The sequence below is a fragment of the Hippocampus zosterae genome, chromosome 1, assembly GCF_025434085.1.
Source record: "Hippocampus zosterae strain Florida chromosome 1, ASM2543408v3, whole genome shotgun sequence".
In the NCBI taxonomy this organism is placed as follows: Eukaryota; Metazoa; Chordata; class Actinopteri; order Syngnathiformes; family Syngnathidae; genus Hippocampus; species Hippocampus zosterae.
In genome coordinates, this window is record NC_067451.1 from 7,373,415 (window position 1) to 7,397,647 (window position 24,233).

General features: G+C 46.2%; 2 protein-coding genes across 3 annotated transcripts; one reads left to right on the forward strand and one right to left on the reverse strand.

The window, feature by feature from the left end:
- Window positions 1-389: 389 nt before the first annotated feature.
- ndrg2 (NDRG family member 2) lies at window positions 390-12,271 on the reverse strand. The gene is made up of 16 exons (XM_052063926.1): window positions 11,972-12,271; window positions 7,862-7,947; window positions 6,119-6,160; window positions 5,934-6,039; window positions 5,718-5,838; window positions 5,552-5,614; window positions 5,426-5,486; window positions 5,272-5,358; window positions 5,141-5,197; window positions 3,304-3,407; window positions 3,190-3,228; window positions 3,050-3,101; window positions 2,931-2,978; window positions 2,820-2,855; window positions 2,116-2,167; window positions 390-2,031 (listed from the first exon to the last, which is right to left on the reverse strand). The coding sequence occupies exons 2-16, from the start codon at window positions 7,934-7,936 to the stop codon at window positions 1,874-1,876; spliced, it is 1,101 nt and encodes a 366-aa protein (XP_051919886.1). The 5' UTR covers window positions 7,937-7,947; window positions 11,972-12,271; the 3' UTR covers window positions 390-1,873.
- Window positions 12,224-24,227, forward strand: LOC127599622 (kelch-like protein 33). Of its 2 annotated transcripts, XM_052063699.1 has the most exons (9): window positions 15,638-15,847; window positions 16,876-16,935; window positions 17,052-17,122; window positions 17,204-17,375; window positions 18,198-18,368; window positions 18,461-21,121; window positions 21,197-22,136; window positions 23,046-23,213; window positions 23,362-24,227. In XM_052063699.1, exons 6-9 carry the CDS (start codon window positions 19,933-19,935, stop codon window positions 23,882-23,884), a joined length of 2,820 nt encoding a protein of 939 aa, XP_051919659.1. In that variant the 5' UTR covers window positions 15,638-15,847; window positions 16,876-16,935; window positions 17,052-17,122; window positions 17,204-17,375; window positions 18,198-18,368; window positions 18,461-19,932; the 3' UTR covers window positions 23,885-24,227. The 2 variants fall into 2 exon arrangements, with proteins under 2 accessions (XP_051919670.1, XP_051919659.1); XM_052063710.1 differs by lacking the exon at window positions 15,638-15,847 and adding an exon at window positions 12,224-12,295 and having other exon boundaries at window positions 18,198-21,121.
- The last annotated feature ends 6 nt before the right edge of the window (window positions 24,228-24,233 follow it).

The window sequence follows — 24,233 nt, forward strand, 5'->3', positions numbered from 1 at the left end:
GATGAGAAGGTTCTTTTTTTTGCCCAGTTTGCAGCTCCAGAGATGTTCTATTCTTGTGTTGTCCGTGCTGTAAATTAAGTTGGGTGACGTTTTCCGGTTTGTGTCTGACAAAATTGAATTGACACAGGTGTCTGCATCGTCTTCGTCACCAAGCAAGTCTGGAAGATCACAATGCGAACCGACCGGTTGTCCTCGCCCTGCTGCTCTTTCGCAATGACCAACCTCCACCCCATTTTAAAATTCAATTCAAGATAAACACCAACTTAATAGTCAAATGGTCAAATCAGTGCGAATGCTGTTTTCACGCACGTGCGTGGATTGACAATTGAATTTGAATGATTCATGAATGATTCAAAAAGTATGTTGACACTTTCAAGGACGCCAAGAAGCTCTTTGTAAGGTTTTATTCATCTCAGTCTCATTATGTTACACAAACATTTTTTTGTCACACAAATAAATGGGATTGCATTTTCTTTTCAAAGTTTATTACATGAATTTGCCTAAAGCAAAAATAATAATTAGTAAAATAACACTCGGTAGACTAAATGAGCATTTGGGGAAATATTCACAAAAATATGAGACATGCAATTAGGAAGGAAAATGGACAAAACGTCACACCTCCATTTTATTTTTAAATCCTCACGTGAGAGCTGCTCAGTTTCCCTTTTACACTTCACTTTCTTTGCCTTCACTTTGGCTGGCACATTTAACATTGTAATTCTTCTTCACAACTTATTATTATTATTATTTTTAATTAATTACGTGTCCGGTTCAGTCCACGTACGTTTGTCGAACACATCCCTTACGGTCCTCCGGGCAGTGCTTTAGCTTTCATTTACTCCTGTGACTTTCTTCTCCGCTAGATTTTTTTTAAAGAAGGTTCACGACACTACAGATATTTTAACTCCAGTTTCCTGTGAGAAAGGATTGACATGTATAACCAATAAAGAATACGAACTGGTTGTCGTTCACTTTTTTTTTAAGTGTCTTATCGTATTGCTGGCAGTGACATTTTAGTGGTACATGGAGGCTGTGTGGAGTCTCTTTTGAACGCATATAAACTCAAGTATGGCGGCTGGGTTTCGTTAAGAGGTATCTGAGGTTTCGAGAGAGTTTAAAAACCAAGATTAACACAGTGATCCCTTCTGAACGCTTAGCCTGGTGCTACGTAGCGACGTCACCGCGCATCCCGGACACAGCGTTGGGGGAACCGGAAGCACTCTTCGAGCGACTGGCGTCTTCAATGTTTGCCGTCTGACGCCACGCGCGCTCGCATGTTACAAGTAGTCGTTGGACGAACGAGCGGCATTAAAAAGCCAAAACAATACCCCCCCCCCCCACCCACCAAAAAAACAAAACTCCCTGTCCATCTCCTCAGATGCTAACAAAAAAAAACGGCAAACGGAGGCTGGAAGACAGAACAACCTGACAGCACAATTATGCTAACATAAAATCGGCGCGGGAGTTGAAAAGAACAAGTAGTTCGGAAGGTTGTCCAGACACATAATCTCTGCTATAGGCTACCTTTTGTGTACAACACAGCAGTCGTCAGCTTCTTTTTAGGACTATGACTATGAGTTAGGGCCTCTAGCGACCACATACTTGTGCTAAATTAAAGGGCTAACAACAGAGCTAGCGGGGCGCCGCGTTGTGCCCACCTCCCTCTCTTCACAAAGAATCTTTTCTTTTGGACAACGGGGATGCGAGGATATGGACGACAGATGTTTGCCCCTTTTCCCCTTTACACTTTTTTTTTTCCTCCTGCCTAGCCGGGGAATGACGGGAATTGCGGTGACAATAATGGGAACACATCAGTCTTGACTTTTTTTCCGTCTCTCTTGGCTTTCTTCCCCCGTCCGCCCCCACCTTCTCTTCAGCAGGACACCTCCATGGTCTGTGAGGGGCTGGGCGGCATCTGCCCCCCCTGCGAGCCCTGGGACAGCGTGCGCGAGCGCGAGCCTTCCATGGAGTACGAGGATGACAGCGAGGTGGTGCGTGAACGGGACAGGCGGGTCATGCAAGATGAAGCCACTGTGGGCGCAGAGGCCAGGCAGGCAGGTTAGAGCGCGCACGTGGTACACGCGGTCAGAAAGGAAGCGCGCGGCGCTCACTTACTGTAGCCCATTCCCTGGATGAAGTACTTGAAAGCCTCGGTCAATTTTGCAGGCTGCAGAGGCAAAGATTTTTCCCATCAAATGGGCGTTTTTTCACCCGTGGTCGTAACAGGAAGTACAGAGGTGCCGTGAGATGTAAGCGACGCAAATATTTATGGATACAAGACGTAATTTGGATATTTACGAACACCATGTGCCTGCCGGGAACTCAATGCAGTTTGGCACACAGCCAACGATTCACAAATGAAAAAAAAAAAGAAGCTTCAAGCTCTCGAATGCCACTCCCAGCTGACATGTACTCCCAAACAAAACAGAAACCACATAATTACGCGTGTTTGAAAACAACCACAGATTTTCCCTGGGAAAGTCAGCTTAGCGCAGCGCTTCTCAATTATTTTCCACCCTAGGAAGAAGAAAACATCTCACGCCCCCCCCCAAACCCTGCATGACTATAAATAGTATCATTTGTTTCTAAAATTGTTATCAGTACACCCTTGCATAACACTGTATCCTTATTAACGTATAAGAGAATTAAAAAAAACTTACAACAAGGGGGTAGCTTTATTAACTGTACCAGAAAAGATTTAAAGTGCATCCGAAATTCAAAAATAAAATTAAATCTTTAATGAAACTAGAAAACATTTTTTGACTGAAAGTCATCTCAAGGCACCACTGTCGTGACATTTGGAATTTGACTTCATTTACCTGAGTGAGCTGAGGGAGGCCGCCGGCGTCCGCCATCTGAGAAAACAAGCGACGGTGCGAAAAAATTGTCAAGACGACGACGGTGAGAGAGAAGGAAAGCATGAAAATCACCTTGAGGAAGGAAGTGGTGGTGGGATCCAGTTTGCTGTTGCATTCCACCTGTCGAGTGACAAACAACCATGAGAAGCGCGAGCGGATCGAGGAAATGGCATGCCGCTCGCTGCACTTACGGCGGCGTCCTCGTACGGTGCTTGGTCCCCCACCACCAACATGACGGGACACCTGAGTGGTCACACAGAGAGAAAACATTCATCATCTTCATCATCAGGAGAAATGAGATGACTTTTGGTCATAATAATAAAAATGGTACTTGAAGGTGCTACTGCGGTCCAGGTTCAAATCTCTGCGGCTGTGAGGATAAAGAAGATGTGATTGCCGTGGGTGCCATTTGGATTTTCATTTGTGTGTGTGTGTGTCAGATGACCTGTTGTAGGTTTTCCAGAAGAGTTCGATGTTGAGCAGGTGAGGTGCTTTGTTGATGCGCTCTCTGTGAAACTGCACCACATCTGCATTGGATGACAGCTCCTCCTGAAGGGGACCACGCGATACACAATCCCCGCGCATGATACACGCATTGGAGTTGTGAGAGGACGGCGCCCATCATGAAAAAAATCGGAAATTGAGGTTAGCGTGTCAGAGGAGGAGACAAAGCGTATGGCAGCTGGATGGATGGTACGGTTGTCAAAAAATTAAAAAGAATTTTAAAAAATCAGATGGGCTATCACCTGAGGACCCCAAAAATTAAAAGCCTTATATAAGCCTTACAATGAAGGCAACACATGCTGTATGTATCTATATGAGCTATATTAGCCTGCTATCAAAATGATACAAGGCTACAAATACACAATAAGCCTTCATGATTAAATGTTTTTTGTCCCCTTCAGTGCAGCAGGGGGGCCCCAACCTTTTTTGACCCAAGATCTACTTTTCGATCAACCAACCTCCCACGATCAACCCGTTATTACACGCACTTACACACGGATTCCAAAATGAGCAACAGCCATCACGGCCCCGAAGATGAACGAGGCATGCTACGCACTTTTGCAGTGTGTTAACTATCGTAGCTCACCTGTACGATTTTAAAATGCTTCTCTCGGCCCTCCAGATTCCCAATTTTTGCCAGTACCCTCGGTGAATTGTACATGAAGCGCCGTGTTTTGTTTTTTTTAACAACAGCCACCTGCTTGGCATCCCGTCCTGCGCATAGAAACGCGTGTCGCAGGCTATGACGCAAATCTCCATCGACAGAAATGTTGAAATTTAATATTTATTCTACACATTTTTACAGCATTGGAAAACGTTGAGAATGTTTGTGTCATTCATTCATTCATTCATTCATCTTCCTAACCGCTTGATCCTCACTAGGGTCGCGGGGGGTGCTGGAGCCTATCCCAGCTGTCTCCGGGCAGTAGGCGGGGGACACCCTGAATCGGTTGCCAGCCAATCGCAGGGCACACAGAAACGAACAACCATTCGCACTCACACTCACACCCAGGGACAATTTAGAGTGTTCAATCAGCCTGCCATGCATATTTTTTTTTGGAATGTGGGAGGAAACCGGAGCACCCGGAGAAAACCCACGCAGGCCCGGGGAGAACATGCAAACTCCACACAGGGAGGCCGGAGCTGGAATCGAACCCGGTACCTCTGCACTGTGAAGCCGACGTGCTAACCACTGGACTACCGGGCTGCCCTGTTTGTGTCATGTGTCATGTAATTAAAAGAAAAATATATTTCCCTCGCCCATCTTTTTCCATTTTCAAACATTTTTGAAAAAGCTCCAGGGAGCCCACTAGGGCGGCGCTAAAGAATCACATGCAGCTCCGGAGCCGCAGGTTGCCGACCCCCGGCGGTAGATTGTTGGAATTCCTGAGGACGAGGAGTATCTTGTGTGCTCCAACACTGAACGTCAACAAGCTGCGGAGCCCTTACTGCCAGATACGGAAGAAGCTGCCCCATCTCCAAAATGATCCCCATTCTTCCACTGCCTTAGCAACCAAACCCGGGAGGGTGGGGGTTTGGGGGGGGGGGGGCGACTTATTCAAACCCACTTGACAATGTGCAACTCCACAGTGTGAACTGGATTCAACTAGTATGTTTACCAAAGAGTGCGATGGACAGGGAATCGAACAGAACATATTCACAAATCAAAAATGCATGAGCCAAACATTCATACATGCATATTTGTGAACAAGGCCCAGTGTGTGTGTGTGTGTGTGTGTGTGTGTGTGTGTGTGTGTGTGTTTCTGAATAAGACGCACCTGGCTGAAGAGGTGCGACATGATCTGTTCCGTGAGCGAAGAAGTCACAGAGATGAGCTGCAGACATCGATTGGAATAGTTCACCACTGCCAACATGGAGCGAAACAACACCACGAAGCATCACGAGTTACCTTTTGAGCCGCCCAGTCCATCCAACCTCGGGCGTTTGTGTCAATGTTGACCAGAACCAAACCCTCCACAGATTCTGGGTTTGCGAGCTGCGCACAGATAGAAAGAAAAAATGAGGCAACGGCCCTTTAAAGGGGACTGGCCGTCGACGCTCACCGTGAATTTCGTCAAGATGTACGCCCCGGCACCCACGCCCACTCCGATGACGGTACGGAAGCTGTGGGACGACAAGGCCCACGTTAAGGCGCCAACACCTTCGCGAGCTCGCTTGTTTTCACTTACTTGAAAAACTGCAGGACGGCAGGAATCATCTCTGCGATGGTCTCCATGGATGGGTACTGGTAGCTGTTGGGACAAGTCAAAAATGCAATCACAAACGAGCTTCTGAGATCCCGTGAAAAAGACAGAATTCAAGGTTACGTGAAGACAAACGTGAACGTGAGCTCACCCCGCCGGGTAAACAGCTGCCCCATCCTCTTGACCCGGGGCATCGATGTGGATCAGGGTAAAATTCTTGACGATCTCTTGCATCTCCTCAAACTTGAATAACGGCAAGAAGCAGCTCTTGCCTGCCAAAGGCAGAGAGAGAGGCATGAACAGTGAGCGCGGCCAGGTAAAAAAAAAACAAAAACAAAACAGCAGCGGCAACGAGTGAGCCACGCACTGTCCAAGCCGACGTCGTGGAAGGTGAGGATGGCGGGCCGGCGGCTGTTCCGTGTGCCGTGCAGCGTCACGTGCAGGACGCCGTGAGGAGTCTCCACGCTATGCTCCTGAAAAACGGACGCGCAAGAGTTCATGTTCGTCCCGCGCCTCCTCGCACGTTATGATCATGGCGTGCGGCATTCTCACCTGGCCCTGGTCCAGGAGAATCCTGGCTGCCAGCTCAGCATCCTGATGAAAACAGAAAGACAAAAGTACAGCGGGGCACCCCAACTTCCCTTTGGCCCAAGTAACACGTTTATCTCGAAACGCGCTGACACCCGGTTGACTTTTTTCCTGCGAGCCAAAATTTGAAGCTATTCGTCAGTTGGGCTCTGGATGGTGGCAGCCAACTCAACGCAACTCATTTTACATCAAGCAGATATTAGACAGAGAATGAACAGTTGTGAACAGACCAACTAGCCCCCAGTTGATGTAAAATGTCAGAAGTTGTGTCGTTGAAAAAAACGACAGAAGTTTGCCTTACATCAATCATGTCCAAAGTCCGGCCCGGGGGCCAAATCCGGCCCGCGGTCGAATTTCATCCGGCCCTCGGCCCCTGTCATAAAATCATTGCCGTCTGGCCCGCAGGTTGGCCGCAATGGAACACGTGTTGCATTGACTGAGGTCTCATAGACTGGCGAGTGATGTTTTATAGAGTACTGCTTCCCTCTAGTGGCTAAATGAGTAATAGCATTCACTAAATGAGTAATAGCATTTAGACACTAGAGGGCATCACTCACGAGTTAACAAGACATCACTCCGTGTTTATATTGACTGATATGTCATATTTCAAATGATCCTTGCAGTTGTGGATATGTGTATTGCTTGTTCATTTCCCTGTTGTTCGAGTCAAAGGTTTTGTGACTATTGAAAAGTCATGGTGATACATTTTATGTTTCAAATCAATCAATTTGCACTCAGGAGACTTCTGTTTAAGAAAAAGTCAAGTGAATAAGCAGTTGCATGTGATATACCTGTTTCAAATGAACCAAAATAAATTCTTAAGATTGTTGAAATTAAAATAAAAATGGAAATGTGAAACAGACTGGCTTACTAAAATTTCTTGAACAATATTGTTGTTCAATGTAAAGAATGTCAGCCAAGGTCGGCCCCCCGACATTTTACCACATAAAATCTGGCCCCCTTGGCAAAAAGTTTGGACACCCCTGCCTTACATAAAATATGCTAACGCCACGGAGAGTCAAACAAAGCTAGCTACAATGTTGTTGCGTTATGTACTGAGATCACTGCGGTTTACTGAGTTTAATATTTGAATTATACTGCACTCTAGTGGACAAATGCAGCACCTGCTGGACATTGAATTCATTAGAATTCAAAAATGTTATTCTTTCATTTCTACTAATTTATGCTATTAGTACTGGTGCTTTGCATAAATTACAATACTGCAGAGTGCAATATTATTTGGTGTTTTATTGAGGGGCTTAGATTAATCTATTGCCATTTATTTCAATGGGGAAAGACGAGATTCTAGTGTGGTCTCGGAACAAATGCACAAGGCACTGCTGTATTCTGACTGGTGGGATTGTGTGGGCTTGTACTTCCTCCTTTTGCCACCAGGGGTCAGTAGCGAGAGGTTACAAAGCATCAAGCAATACCAAAAAAGCCCTACCCCCAACCCCCTCCAACACAACTCCCCCAGGGCTTTGACGTCAAACCAGCTGCATCACAGCCAGCCAGCACTGCAGCACATTTGTGTGAATCACACACACACACACACACACACACACACACACACGCACACACACACGCACACACACACACACACACACACTTAATGTCCTCTAGGATGATACCACACAAAAGCGTGGCAGCTTATTGAAATGCCACAGCGTGTACAGTGCGCTCACGCGTGCTTGTGTCCTCTCTGACCTTGCTGGAGTCGGCCTGACCAGTGAGCAGGGGCTTGTCCTCCGTGATGGTGATCTCTTGCATCTCCGTTGTCATGGCGATTCGTCCTGGCCAAGCAGAAGACACCAAAATGTCAAAATGTGCTGCTAAACAGACACACACACACTCCCACACAGTACGTGTTGCAGAGTTCCTGCAGAGGCTCATGAAAGTCAATTAGTGATTAGCGCCAAGCAGAGATGAAAAGAAAAAATTTGGGGGAATGATCAAGGTCCTTGTCAAGACTTTCCATGATTTGGATTGTTGATGTGACCGTTTTTCGAGCGGCTTTAGCTCTATGTCTGCTTAATTGGACGTATCATGAGTTGTGCAGGCAGATGTGCAATTTGTGAAGATGATGATCATATGCCCACACTGATAACGCAGATCTTCTGTCTAATCGGCTCCCCCTTACATCCTCTCACGTTTTAATCGGCCTAACGCTCACAACACGGCGGCGCCTGTGAGCGGTTCTGCTGCAGAGAGCCTGCATTCTCTTCTCTACTCTTTGCTATGGGGACACTCGGGCCACACACACTGGCAAGAGAGTAAAAGCAGTTATACACAAGTCCGCCCCCCGGGAGTTACATAGACCGGGGATTTAAAAAAAAAAACAGCTTGTTTATTTTCTTCCGCATGGAAAACCAATATCAGGCCGGTAATGTTTGCCATCATGGTGCCAACTCCTGTCGCTTGGAAATGTGGGACACCATGGCAAGGAATCGATCATGGTTCAATGGGTCATATTTGCCAGCAGGATGCCAAATGGTTTATTTTCTGACACTTCTAACGTACCGGCGGCTGATTCACAATCGGAGCATTCCTGAGAACGGTGCAGGAAATTGGACTATTAATAGGCAGTTAGGACTGAGAACAGAGCAGCTTTGTGGCCCGCTAGCATCTGGATGCCAGCCAGCGGGAGAAGCATTGAGCACCCCAAGCAACCCCCCCTCCCCACCCTCTCCAGGCCAGTGGCTCTCACATGCACAAACAACAACACATCACATACGAGGGATACGCAGTATATGTGGTTGATGCGGTAGACAGTAAACAGTTGACCTTCGGTAGAAAAACACTTGATAACACAATCATATCTGCCTCTGTGTCAAAACGGAGCTGACATTTTTTGTAATTTTTTAGATTTATTTATTTGTTTAATCTACGCATCCACCTCAAATATTCTCCCGGCTTTCCCATCTGCTCACAAATTGGGGGAATGCTAGGCACAAAGTTAGCTTGCTCCACTTCAGGCATACATCTACACGTGCCTGCTACAAGCTACGATTTGCTAGGTGGTGTGGCTAAATGCTAGCCTTCCTTTCCTTTAAGCAACTAATGCTCGCTCGCCTCTGTGGCGGCAAATCAGATGACAAGTGCTATCACTAAAGGACAACGAGGACTAACTGCTGGGGAAAAAACAGAAGGAGCTAGAGAAGCCACGAGAAGCGCTAAGCTCATGTGAAATGTAGACTGTGAGCAGAGAGAAGAATAAATCTATCACTTTCTGGAAATATCTACATTGTACATTTAAGGAAATCATTCAGAAACGCTTCCAGATTCAATTTACACTTGATATGAATTTTAGGCCATATCACTACAGACTTGTAGATGGACTAACAGTTTGCCGCCGGCGAATTATGCCAGAGGGCAGCCATCTTACGTTGCCACTCTTACTGACAACTGTCTGATTTGAGCTGAAAACCCTTGTCAGTGAACTGCACAGTTTGCATCGACTGTCCATTCAGAGTATATTGTCTAAATATGTTGAACTTACAAGAGTTAGTTTTACATTTCACAGTTAATTTTGTCCTGGTGGGCTTTACTTTCATTTTGTTGTTGATGGTTCTGACAACATGTTGCAGATGAATCTTCATGTCGCCCTCGCAGGAATACCTGATCAGCGAAAATTTATAATCACATTCTTGCCAATGAAAAGTGCACGTAGTGCTTCTCCCAGACTTATTGGTACAACTGTATGCCACACACTGTGGCATTTTCGCCACGGTGACTGAAAAGTAATGGGAAAACGCTGCGGTAAAATCAATGTATTCAAGTGCGCTTAGCGAGTGGCAACTCAAGACGGCCACCGTTGCCTTAACCCGTGGGTCCTTCAAATGAAAAAAACCCTAAGTTACGCATTTTACAATTTTTGTAATGATGTATTTTGTGTTATACAAACATTCTTTTTTTTTCAAACACTCAAAATGTTCAAAGGCATCTGTGCTATCCATACATATATAGTTTTTATTAGTTCTTTGGGATTTTTTATTCTTTATTTTTTGCAAAAGGAAAAAAGATTTTGTGTCTGGAGGTCCCAACCAAGCCCTACTAACAATCCTGACCGGACGTGTTTATGTAAAATGCATTGGTTTGAAGCCTCCTGCAAAAAGGATTTGATTGCAAATTGGAATGACCTCAACCCAACAATGTGGCATGCATACGTCTGTCCAAGCGAAAACAAAGCGATTGACGTAAAAATCGCATGAAATGCATGTTTACACATTAGGTTTACGATGCATTCAAAAATATGAATTATAATGGGTCTCTATGGTGCAAAATATGTAAATTGTGAAGATTACGGAATCAAAACCTTTTTTATTATTGCTGCAATGCCTGAGAATTATCAGCCGATGACGTCATGAAATTTAGTCCATTTTAGAACCCCCCATACGTTTCAGCTCTCGCATGTTTTTCCGAATGCCTTTGCCTTTGATTCAAAGACATCATTTTACATTTATCGCAAGCGGTGGACTACGAGGGTTAATTTCTTGGTGCGACGAGTAAGCGGCATCGTTAGTCCATCATACATACCTCTGTGCATATCACCCAGAGTACTTGCTGATCTACCAATGTCAAACAAAGTCTGAGCCAAGACTCTAGTGAGATGGCTTTCCTCACGTAGGCTTCCTGAAGCCGAACACCGACAGAGGCAATCCTGAACTTCAACAGCTCAAATTACAGCAAACCCCCAAGACGGACTTTGCAGGATGTAAAACGACCCCACGCGGTACAATGTCAAGAATGAAAAGTGTTTAAGGTCCACAAGCCAGTCACGGTTTCCCTCAAGCTCGCCGCTATTGGCTGAGCAAACATTGCAGAATGAAATATTACCACAGGTCCAGCCAACAGATCAGGATTTGCTCCAATCCCTGCGCACCTCTTCTTTGCCCAAATCCTGACTACAATTAGAAGCACTGAGGTGAACATAACTTCAATTGTGCTGCTTTTCACTTTCAACATGGCAGGTGCAACCACCCTATCAAGAGAAAACAGACCTCCCTCTTCAAAGCACAGGTCATCTGAAGGTCAAACGGTGTCCTGGTGAGAAGTAGGCCACAGTTTTTTTTCCCTTTCGTCAACAATGTTAGCAGGCCTGTTAAATAAAACAACAGCAAGTTCCCCCCTGCACTTCGTAAGAGGGTGAGTCGCTGTGCATATGTGTGTGAGAGCCTCCAAATGCGGCATGACTCACGGAATGTGCGTGCACGCGCTTGCTGAAAAACAGTCTGTGTGCGTGTGTCCCTTCATCCAAATCAAGTGCAGCGTTTTTCTCTTCGCCCCCCCCCCTCCCCGCTCACAGCCGGCTCTGAAAAGGTGGACAACTGAGACACACCCCCATTTGACATTGAAGACCATTGTGTGTTCTGGCCCTAACAGTCCACCCCCCCTTTTCCCCCTCCCCCCTACTTCTCCCCAAATGCCTCCCATCACCTCTGGAAAACCCACTAAAGCAAATTTCTACAACAACAAAAAAAAACTTCTGGGAGCTGAGCACAATTTTATGATGCTGCAAGCGCGTGCACGCTGTTTACTTCAAATGTTCAAGTTCATGCAAGAGGAGAATGTCAATAGTGACCTATTTGCAGCTGTCATGATGGTGGTGGAGGGGCGGGGGGGGGGGGGATCGCAGGGGTGCTTAGCCACGTGTGCGCGTCAATAAATTCACACATGGGAGCTGGACAAAGAGGGTTTCATGTGGGGGAGGGGGTACACTGACATGCATTAATACATATACAAATATCTCTCACGCGCGCTACCAGTTAGCTCTCCATCATGCGCAGCATCACAGCGACTACATCCGGGTCATCTTACCAGCTTGTGCGGCGCAACCTTAACGAAACGCCTTACAACAAATCCAAGTCTGTCAAACGAGCTCCACACGGGTTCTGGTGCCAATAGAGTGTGCCTCAAGTCGCCCGCGATGGTTTCCGCTCCGGTCCTGTCTTGTTTGCCTCTCCAGCAGCGGGAACGGAGTTCTGCACAAGAGGGAGGGGGCGGGGCTGGCTGGCTAGCTGGCTGGCTGGGCCCGTCAATCAAAAGGCGACATGGAAAGGACTCTGTGGGGGGTTGCAAGTTCTATGTCCTCACATGCACCACAAAGAGCTCACAGTTGGTTTATTGTATAGTTCGGCGGAGGTAAGCGCGTGCATGAACACTGCGTGCCGTGCCCGCGCGTGCGAGTATGAAAAGGGTTTACGCGTCCCGAGGAGCCCCTCAAACCCCCCCACCCTTATTTTCAGCCCGGTGGTGGTACAGTCCAGCCTTGTTTAGCACGCAGATAAACTATCGTTATATAATAAATGATATTAAACCACATAAAGAAATTGGACAATTAATTGTATACAACAATTTGTACAATGCATGAAAATATTTTAAATATGGTTTGCAAAGGCTACTTTAAATTTTAATTGCATTTATTTTTTTTGTATTACAAAAAGAAAAAAAATTGTACAACTAACAAGAAAAATGCTGGACAAGTGTGTGTGTGTGTGTGTGTGTGTGTGTGTGTGTGTGTGTGTGTGTGTGTGTGTGTGTGTGTGTACGCGTGTGCACGTGTGTGCATGTGTTGTGTTTAAGGGCTGCGCATTACACATTACCCCCAGCTTGCAATCTGAAACCAAATGAAATCCTTGTGTGTAAATAAATCCATAATATAAAATAAACATGTACACATGTCAACCGTGTTGGACATTGCCGGACGCAGGCTGCCAGCTGTCCCGCTCGGTCAGATTAACGAGTCCTCGAGTGACGTAACCCACGCACAACCCACCACGACACACCTCGCGTGTGTCGCACACCATTCACGCGTGTGCCTGAGAGTTGACCTTGTGTAAACACATGTGATCAGCACACGGTGTCAAACATTGTCTAGTTAGCCTCGACATTTATATTCTTTACCTTTTGTAAATAATAATAATCATGATCATAATATTAGCCGGGCGGCCCGGTAGTCCAGTGGTTAGCACGTCGGCTTCACAGTGCAGAGGTACCGGGTTCGATTCCAGCTCCGGCCTCCCTGTGTGGAGTTTGCATGTTCTCCCCGGGCCTGAGTGGGTTTTCTCCGGGTGCTCCGGTTTCCTCCCACATTCCAAAAACATGGCTGATTGAACACTCTAAATTGTCCCTAGGTGTGAGTGCGAATGGTTGTTCGTTTCTGTGTGCCCTGCGATTGGCTGGCAACCGATTCAGGGTGTCCCCCGCCTACTGCCCGAAGACAGCTGGGATAAGCTCCAGCAGCCCCCGGGACCATAGTCAGGATCAAGCCCCTCGGAAGATGAATGAATAATATTAACCTGCACTGTGCTGAGTCAGTTGTGAAACTCTTCTTGGGGGGAGTCTCTATATCTGTTGTATACTGCCCCCAGGTGGCCACGGTACGCACACCAAGAAGGAGTGGCACAATTTCTACTGAAGTGAAGCGAAAAATGGGGGGTTTAGTTCAGAAAGTTGACATTTGCTTTATCGGGCGTCAAGCGACAATTTAACCATGCTGCTGCCGCTTCCCATCTCCAGCATCTGCGCATTTGCAAGGTTTCAGCCAAGGATTAAATGGACTTTTGCAAGGTGAAAAAAAAATCCACTCTTGTTACCATGGCAACGAGCCAAGTGCCACCATAATCAGACAAGGCCCTAAACTAATTGATGCTAGCATATGTTGACAGGAGACACTTTTTGCCTGATGGGTCGATAAGCCGCGAGGGTGCGTTTGTTTCGCCTCACTTCTCATGCAGCGTTGGCATTACTCTAATAAACCTCTGGTTCGTATAAAAAAAAAACGCGTCCCCCCCGTCCATACACACACACACACACACACACACATACACACAAACACGTACACGCATTGAGGACACCCAGTGGGATTGTTTGATGCTGCAACTGAAATAAAAAATAGCTTCACCATAACTTTGCATCACCGTCCTCTTTTAGCACTGTACAGGAGAGTGCGGGGGGGCAATGGGTCTTGGGGTGTTTTTTTTTTTTTTAATTGGGGGAGCGGGGTCTAGAGACAAGAAAGGAGTTCTCCTCAGAAAAGATGAAGTCTATAGACTTAGTGCAGCTCTCCATGTGAATGGTGTAAGCAGAAGCTAAGGAGCTTGATTGCAGAGACAGCTTCATATAAAAAAGGCGTAGGACGCTGGGCAATCTTTTTTTTTCCTTCTAAGAAAGAGAGAAGAAAAATAGGAGGGGGCTGTTCGTGGTCACCGGCTGACTCCGATGTGACATCACAACTTGATGGCTGACCTACTTTAAGCACCCGTGACGTCGCATTTATCTCCTTCAGTTCTGTTACTTAAAATCCCCGACAAGCCCCTCCGCCCACCGCCCTGCTGAGCCGCATGAATCATTTACACTTGCCAATAACCTCCTTTCCAAAGATGGAAGCTGCGCTAATGAATATTCATGCAGTGACACAACAAAACGCTCTGACGAGTGCTGCCATATGGAACCAACCATTAGAGATTAGTGCTACCAACTGCATTCTAAAAAAAGAGAACATTTCACTATTTTGCATTTAGCAATTGGATTTCTTTATGCATCATGTACTCTTAATGCCAAAAGCAGCACATTTTTTAATTCTGTTTCTAAGGATGAAATACAGGATTTTTTTTGTTGCATTTTTTGAAAACATAATCGAATGTCAAATTCTGGCCTGCAGCACGAAATCGCACACACGCAAAACAGAGTAACAGCTAGTAATCGGGAAAAAATTTACTTGTAAATCAAGGAACAATTGTTCTATTTGTCACTTGACTGACAGCTGCTGGTGCCCAATATGTTGCTGTTCTCATGCCCCCATGAGATGACGTGAGAGTAAATGTCAGGCTGAAGAGGTGCACTTGACGATATTACTACTACTACTACTAATAATAATAATAATGCAATACAGCAACATTTTCAGTAATATTAATTAATCATGGATTAGGTTCAGCAACAGTTTTTTTCTGTAACGTCTTAAATAAATAGAATTAAAAATGGAAAAGCTTAGAAAACATGGGGCTGATGTTGCAATTTTGGTTCAGCAATGAGATTTGTGTCACATGACTCCTTTTCACCAATCCAACTGTCACTCCTCTCAGACCAGAGTAGAGTAATTTATTTGAGAGGTTTGCCAATCAATGCGCGTCAAAACACCCCATATGACACCACCGCCTTCTGTCATATAGCCTCCCTTCATACACTTTGCCTTCTTTTATTGGGAACCCTCAAGAGAAAGTCAGTCTAAATTAAAAGTTATTTGACCTTTTTAACCAAAGTGCTTGTACAAAGTTTACTGAATGTTGAAAGCTTGACTGAATTCATGAAACAACTCGTGGAGCTATTTCATAGCGGACATACTGTACGTTTCTGAATTTGGGATGTTTGCTTTCTCTAAACTTTAGAAAAGATTGATTTAGCTTCGCCAATGAGGCTTAGAATCTAAACGACGGACTCCATCACGTTAGAAAAGTACATTTATTGCATGAGCGTCCGCGTTACGGTTTATTTTGAAATACATTGATTCTCCTACGCACTTCCGGCCTGTATCACGCTGATATCCCCGTGGCCTGGACTGTCAATCATCTATACGAGTGACGTCACGAGGGATTTGCGACAATGTCAAACATCGTCGCGTGCGTACGTTAAGAGTTCAAGCACCAGACTCCATTTAGGGTTTAGGTCGTATTCCGTGTTCCACATGTCTTCGAGGTAAGATTCACGACTATATTTTTTATTTAAATTGTGACCGCGTCAAATGATTCCCTTTTGGGATTTTCGGCTCGTGTGAAAGTCGAGAAATGCGGTCCGTTTTGTGCTAAATGGGACTTTGTAACGTTCGCGCCATCATTCGGCGTCTGGTCCTGATGTGAAAAGTTGCCTGTTACGTAACGCGAGTGCGGCACGTAAACGACAGCAGGACACATGTTACCGACAGGAGGACACATGTCGTTACCCCAATCTCAGAGCTGCCTAATTCATATTTGAACGTTTTCAGAAAATAAGAAAAAAAATAACTGTAACAATAATTCGTGGTTACCTCGATTTTGCCCTAACCGAGTAGTTTCTTTCTGTTCATCAGTTCTAACCTACTCAGTTTGCTTGTTTGTTCTTTTTTTTTTTTTTTTTTTTATGAGCAAGCGCATTGGTATTTTTTAAGTGATATTGTGAGTTTAATGTAAGTTTAATGAGCCAGTCGATCTCGAACGTTTTTACACCATACCATCTAAAAACACTTTCTCTCCAAGTATCACCTTAATGGACCAACATTAGAAAAAAATCGAGACACGAGGTCTCTTACGAAAAAGTGTATTTACTAGAATTGTAAACCACTCCAAAATAGTGCACCGTTTGAACATTAGCCACATTAACTACATTTAAAATGTACCGTACATATATTTGATATCCAAATGGTATCTAATTACATTTTTAAACCTAAACCGGTATTTGATACTCAATGTAAATGTTATTAACTTAAAACCTAAAACACTACTAATATTAGTACTATTGAATACAGCTGAATCGTATTTATGCAGTGATTCTTATGGATATCACAAGATACGGCTCACGGATCACACCATTACTTATGCAATTATGCTATTGGGTTAACGACCTTATCGCCTGAAGACACGTGTTAAACTCAGGATGTCACATGGATTATAAACAATAAGATTATTGACTATTATAATTAAATATTTTTGCATGCTCTACTGTATATTTTTTCCTTGTGTGATTGGCAGGACCAGGTGAACTCAGCTCAAGTCACCATGACCCGTTATTCCGAGGGATACGGAACCGAGGTACCCTCGAAACGCATCAAAAGCACAAAACACTTGATTTTATATCGTTGTCCGTCTGACCTCGTAGTTTCCCTGCAGTAGCGCCAAAATTAACGTTAACGTCTCCACATACGCAGGAGGAGTGCGTGCTGTCCGACCCTCAGGGAGAAAGCGACGCAGACGCTGACATCGAGGACGCCGACTGCAGGTGGCGCCGCTCACACCCATCGGCTCCAACAGAGATTGCCAGCTGTGACCTGACTGCTTTCCGATAACATCTTACCTCTAGGCTCCAAGAGCCCGGCTCGCTCCAGCGAATCAGCTCACGGCGCCGCAAACGGCAGCGTCTGGCTCGGCAGGATACCACGGAGAGCGAAGACGATGGCGGCCTCTCTCACGCTTCACATCGGTGGAACCTGCGGCTCAGTCCGGACAGGACGCGCAGCCGGACCATCCTTGAAGTAAGTCTTACATGTATATTTAGGATGAAATGACTCACTCAGGGAACATAGAGGGCAAATCCAGGTCCAGAAAGGAAAAACCTTGCTATCGTTTCACTTCTACCCATCTGACAGAAGCACCTGTGACGAAAGCCAAACTGTGGCAAGATTTTTCCTTTCTGGATCTGGATTTGACACTTGTGACAGAGAATACCCGAGACAAGTCATTTATAGCCAAACAGTTTGAACGATTTATTGCCTTTCCAAAGAGGTCGAATTGCAGATTCAGCCCATATTGCATTGAGGTCCTGCCACAAATAGAGAAAATCCCGCAGTCGCTGACATCGCACCCTAAAAAAGTTTATTTTGACATTTTTGTGTAAATGAAACTCCACCTTATTTCAACATTGACGTGCCACAAGAGAATGACTGCTTTTCTCCAAATGAAAGTCCTCAACTCACTCCTACATAATTCCTTGACACCAAGATGACAAGAGGGTGGCAAAGAATGATTTTTCATCAAATGGAAACTCCCTAACTCACTCCAACACAGTTCCTTGATGCTAAAATGCCACACGACAGCAGCATGAAAGTCCTCAACTTACCTCGACATAGCTCGTCAACACCGAGACGCCACAAAGTGGTGGCAAATAGCCTATCTTTGTTGAAATCAGGGGTGTCCAACCCTGGTCCTTGAGGGACCCCATCCAGCATATTATACTTCCCCCCTCTGGCAGATCTGATTCAAATGATCAGTTCATCAGTAAGCTCTGAGAAAATCGATAGCTCGAAAGTGTTCTATCGCAATGTCTGCAAACCTCACTTCTTGTGACGTCTGCGCAGGAGAGCATCTCTCAGGTGAGGCCGCTCGTCATCTCCAGAAACGGTGCGGACACGCAGACGGAAACGGGCCCGGAAGCTCACACGTGCGGGTGGGCACCGCCCCTTGCACCCCCACTGGTTGTCCTCTTGCTCGCCCTCGTTGCCGCCATCGCGTCCTTCCTGCTCCCGTGGGTCAGAACCTGACAAGCCGAGCGAAGAGTCCGATGGGATCAAGCACAAACATGAAACTTTTTTTTTTTTTGCGTGTCCACGTCAAACATCAGAACCTTCATGTGTCTCGGTTGACGATTTTGATCAGAGCCGCCTCACCTTGACTTCAAAGTAGATGCGCCCTCCCAACAACGACGACTATGCAACTCCTCGGTTTCGACTGTGCGACTCGGCGCGGCGCTGAGAAACGCCCCCTTGATGTCCTTGTCACCATCTCAGCTCCACCCATCGCCCTCTTCAGGAAGCGCAACCAGACCCGATTTAAGAAGCAATAGCAGGAAATGCGCGCCATCTTAGAACTTTTTTTCCCCTCCCATCGTGTACACTCGTAGCTTAAAACGATTTAATAACGCCTGCTGGAAAAAAAAATTGGTTGTTGGGAAAACTGTGATTTTAATCCTCATTTTAAGTGTTTCGACGGGTCAACAGAGTTTCAATAAAATGACTTTTTTAAAATTTGACATCACGTGGTAATGGCTGCACAAAAATGAACATGATTATCCGAGCATTAGATCAAATTAGACTGTGTCTATAAATGTCCTAATGAAGTGGCCAGTGAATCTATTTCCAGAGCGTCACAGTGACGGATCGGAACCCCCGCCAGTCTTCTTGTTGACAAACATGTGGCCTTCGGAGCTGCGAGGGCGTTAACAACCTTCCCCGGTGATGAACTCCTTCAAACCCTGACCCCGGTTACATTTCAGACTCCTCTGCGTGTGTCTTTGCAGCAATTATACATAAAATACCTACAAATTTTGAGTGACAAGCCAAAGTGCACGGCAGCAACCGTTGCCGTATTGCGATCTTGTTATTGTGGAGCCCAAACGAGAACTTAAAGCCCCGCGAAGGTGCTGTGAGCAGATTGTCATATGGGCTTTCAAATCATTGACAAGAAATGGACCGGACCACATTCACGTGAGCACAAAATGAATTTACGAGCTTCTGGTGAGCTAATAGCATCCGTTCGTATAATGCCCGAGCTAGCCAGCTGTTAGCTTCCTATACCACAACAACAGGTGTAAATGTGTTGCTTGGTCTCCGGGGCGCCCACACGCCTCTCAATCCTTGACCTAGATTCCGCAGTGTTTGGATGCACAGGAGCAATGTGAACCCCCCCCCCCCCCCCCCTCAACCTCCTCTGTACGATGACTAAAGATCCTGCAGTCTTATGGTTAGGGATAAATATGCCAGACAAGAAGGGAGAGATTTTTGGCTGGGGACCAAATGTCCCTAAGTCTGAATGGTTCGCTTTAAGTGGGTCAAATGAATTTGGATATAAAAGCTGCAGTGCAATAAGCTCCGACGTGAAGTGCCACGAGTAACATTAGCACCTCAGACAAGCCGGGGTTCTAATTAGCTTGCCCTCAATATAGCAACATGTTTGTTCACTGGGACGATGACATGCACTTGAGAGGAGAGCAAGGAGAGAGAGGCGGTGGACTATCGAATGAAACCAGAACGGGACAGGGCAGAAATTTTGGGAAGACTTTGCGACAGGTTGATGTTTGGAGTCTGACTGAGCTCCATGGAGGTGGCGATTCCACAGCTGCAGCCGGACCGGGAGCAATGGAGGAAGAAGGTGGAGCAGAGGGTGAGGCGCTGGGCGAGGGTGGACGTGATCGAGGAGACTGAGGAGGACACTGGAGTGCGAGTGAAGCATGACGGGGTGGACGATAATTGGGTGGATGAAGAGATGGGAGCTGAAAACAAGGAGGTGGAGGAGAAGGAGGAGGTGAAAGTCAATGAAGTGATGGGAGCTAGCAGGGAGATTGTTGATGAAAATGAGGAGGAAAAGGAGGCAGGAGGGAAAAATAAGGATGACAAAGAAATGAGGGAGGAGGTTGAAGCGACGGAGGATGAACGGCTTCCTGTCCATGAGAACCTGGGAAAAGGCGACTGTCCACTTTGGAATGGGAAAAGTCAAAAGGAGCTGGAGCGGAGAAGCTCGGGAAGGACGGGAGAAGATGAGAAGAAACGTGTATGCCACGAGGAGCATGTTTTTAGACGACCGCAAGATGGCAGAAGGTGGCAAAATGAAACATTGGGCGCTCTAAGAAAGGGAGGAGAAGCTGGGGCAGATGAGACGATGGCCACCGTGTTACGGAAAAGCCATGAAGAAGTGGATCAGGAGGAGCAGGAGGAGTCGAGTGATGATGACGAAGCAGGTTGCTCAGAGGAGGACCAAGATGCACACAACATAAAGATGTACCGCAGAGAGGAGCACCACCTGGAGATGTTTCGCACCTTGACGGCTTTCCGAGACTCAGCTCTGCTCACCGACCTCACTCTCAGAACAAATGATGGCGGGAGACTCCGCCTACATTCCACCGTCATGGGAGCTGTCAGCTCCCTGGTCAAAAATAAATTGAAACACAGTGTGGGTGAGGGGGAACGCAGGTACTCCATTTCCTTGGGTGCAGACGTGGACCTCCGTGGGCTGGACGCCATCGTGGACTTCGCCTACACCGGACGCATATGCCATCTGGAGGAGGACTTGGTGCCGCATGTGGAAACTGCAGCTCAGGCCCTGGGTTCCCACAGAGTCTTGGAATTTCTCCGCAAGCAGCAGGAGAAGACCTCCGCCACCACTCAAGAGGAAGGCAACATCTCCGCTGAAGAACAAATGGCCATCAGTCTTCATTGGATTAGAAAGATGTGGAAGGACCGAGTGGGCTGCAATGTTGTTCTCGAAGCCATCGGAGCATCGCTTCCTGGTGAGTAGCGAACCCCAAAAAACATTCCAACCCACATTCTCGACCCCGTGTCAAGTCTTATTGTCGTACCTGCAGTTCACAGAGTCATCCTGGCAGCCTGCAGTGACTTCTTCCGTGGAATGTTCAGCTCAGGGATGAAAGAGTCCTCTCAGTCCCGCATCAGTCTTCCGTTCCTGTCGGCTTCAGACTTGGAGGTTCTCATTGAAGCCTCCTACAGTGGCACCCTCCCCCTCAGCTGGAGTTGCGTGTTTGAGATCAGCAGCACATCCCTGCAGTTTCAGTACCAGCCGGCGCTCTCCTTGACCCTCGACTTTTTGCAACGAGAACTCAATGCGGACTTTTGCTTGGATGTGGTATCGTTCGCCGAAGCTTACCAGGTAGCGCCGCTTCTCGAAGCCTCCGAAGATTTTGTGTTGCGACAATTCCAAAAGGTGGCATGCACCCCCAAGTTCAAAGACCTTCCAGCCAAACAGCTCTTGAGATACCTGAACAGCCACTCGCTTTGTGTTCCATCGGAGCTGGTTGTGTTCAAGGCGGTGGCGGGCTGGATCCAAGCCAAGCCCAAGACCAGACTAAAACTTGCCAGGGAGCTCATGAAAACCATCCACTTCCCACTCATGACGTTTGAGGAATTCAAAGAGGTTCAGTCGATGCGCCTGTGGTCTGAACACAAGCTGGCGGACCTCTATGAAGCAGTATGGGAACATTTCTGCTCCAACGAGGTGGGACCACAGAGTCAGTGGCGCATCTACCTGCCTAAAGAGATTCTAGTATTGACCGGAGGTGACCAGATTTCCGAGGACCTGGGTAGACGATGTATGAGCAGAGAAGTCTGGTTCGGGAATTCCCTGATGAACCACACGGGAATAAGAAAGGCGATGGAGTGGAGGCGGTTGAGTGAGCTGCCAGATTCGGCAAGGTTCTGTCATGAGGCCGCGGTGGTCAAAGGCCAACTGTACGTGTTTGGTGGGAAAAAGTACTACGGCACAGAAGACACCCTGAACTCCGTTTACAGGTGAAGCCTGTCAAAAGGGCCTCTTTCAGGTTCAAATAATAATAATAATAATAATACATCACATTTGTAAGCGCCTTTCACAACACTCAAGGACACTGTACAGCCAAGACCAATAATAAAACACAGATAAAATAATAAATAAAGAAAGAAAGATTTAAGGCGGGTAGGCAAGTCTGAATAGGTGGTACCTCTACTTACAAAATTAATATGTTCTGGGAGAAATTTCTGAACTAGAAAATGTTGTAAGTCGAGACACATTTTCCATGTAAATGCCCTAATCCGTTCCAAAGCCCCCAAAATTCAGACATAAATGTTTTCCAAAGCATAAAAATGCATCAAATTATGTAACAAGACATGTTTCAATTAGATTGTTGCACAATCAATGAGAATTGTGCACAATGTAAAAAACAAAGAAGAGAGTACAGAATAGAAATGATGGTCATTTAACTTTGAACTGCATCCTCATCGTTTTTTGCCCTCTTGAGTTCATGTTCTTTCTCAGAAGTAGTTTTTGCCTGGGGTTTTGCCAGGAACTGATCCAAGGACGTTTGCTTTTGTCGGCTTTTAACAATCCTTCGAAAATGTCCAAGGCAAACATCAGCATAGTGAGCGATCTGCCGGCTTGGTGAACACTTTATCTGAGTGATTCACATTTACGTAAAACTATTGGAACGCCACATGGTCCATGGGGTGAATGACGAGGACGCTCCAGAGAGACGTATCTATCTATATACACACACAAAGACACATTCGGTAGAGGTCCCTCTTAGCCAATGGGAGGCCAGGAAGAATATTTTCCTGTTGCGGCGTTTCGTAACTTGAAAATTTCGTATTAGGAGACGTTTGTAAATCGAGGTACCACTGTATTTAGTTTCTGAGATGGGATTATAAATCATCCTTTCACTACAGGTATGACCCACTCCAAAACAGCTGGGACAGAATGGCCGACATGGCAAAGAAGAGGTGCTCTTTCTCTGCAGTGGTGATCGATGAAAACATATATGCCATCGGGGGTCGCTGTCACCTTGATTACGACGACAGCGTGGAATGCTACTCACCTGCTGCTAACTCTTGGAGGTAAGGATATAATTAACAAATGCTAACAAATGTAGCTTAAAGTGAAACTCCTCACTTACACTGCTAAAAACGTTCCAGACTTTTGGATGTATTGTCGCCGGAGTAGAATGGTTGTTGTGAAATTGTTTTCACAAATTTTCCATTTCAGCTTTGCTCGGCCTCTGGATCTGACCCTCGGTGGACACGTGGCCAACGTTTTAAAAAGGCAGATCTTCATCTCAGGAGGACTGAACAGTAACAATCAGTGCCTGGCATCTCTGTTTGTGTACCACCCAGAAAAAGGCAGCACTTACATGGCAAACATGTCTCAAGCACGTGCTCACCACTGCATGGAAACCTTAGACAACCGCCTTTACGTGGCAGGCGGGATCACAGCAGATGCTAACCAGATCGCGATAGATCAGCTGTCCTGCGAGGTGTACGATCCAGCCACAGACTCGTGGAACGCTTTCTCGGCCCTGTCGGTGCCTCATGTGGGGGCGGCAAGTGCTGTTCTGGAGGAGAAGTTGTACGTTATGGGCGGCTACAGTCAAGAGGACTACAGCGACACGAACATGCTCCACCGCTACGACCCCGCCCTGCACAGGTGGGAAAACATGGGGAAGATGCCGGGGCCGAACAATGACCTGCGAGCATCTGTACTTCTATTACCACCGCATGTTCGCATGTAGACGTATATTGCTCCAAAAGTGCTTTGAATGCCAGATGGATTTTGAATGTGCTGCTATGTTTTAGAGTCATGATGAGTGCAAACTGAAAATTAAAAACTAAAACTAAGCTCTTGAGCTTTGCACCTGGTGGAAGGAAGAATAGCAAAAGCCAGGTAGAAAAACACGGTGATACTACGGTCTCACCAGCATCAGCAGGATTTGACTTCCTTTTTGTCTCTTTGTGTCTTTCTAAAATAAAATGATGAACACAATGTACAGGAAGAAACATATAAAACTCGTGCGCCTTTGTCCTGTTACCCGAGATGGTTCACTTTGTTCAGCAGGTTCTCCAACATCAATCTACAATACA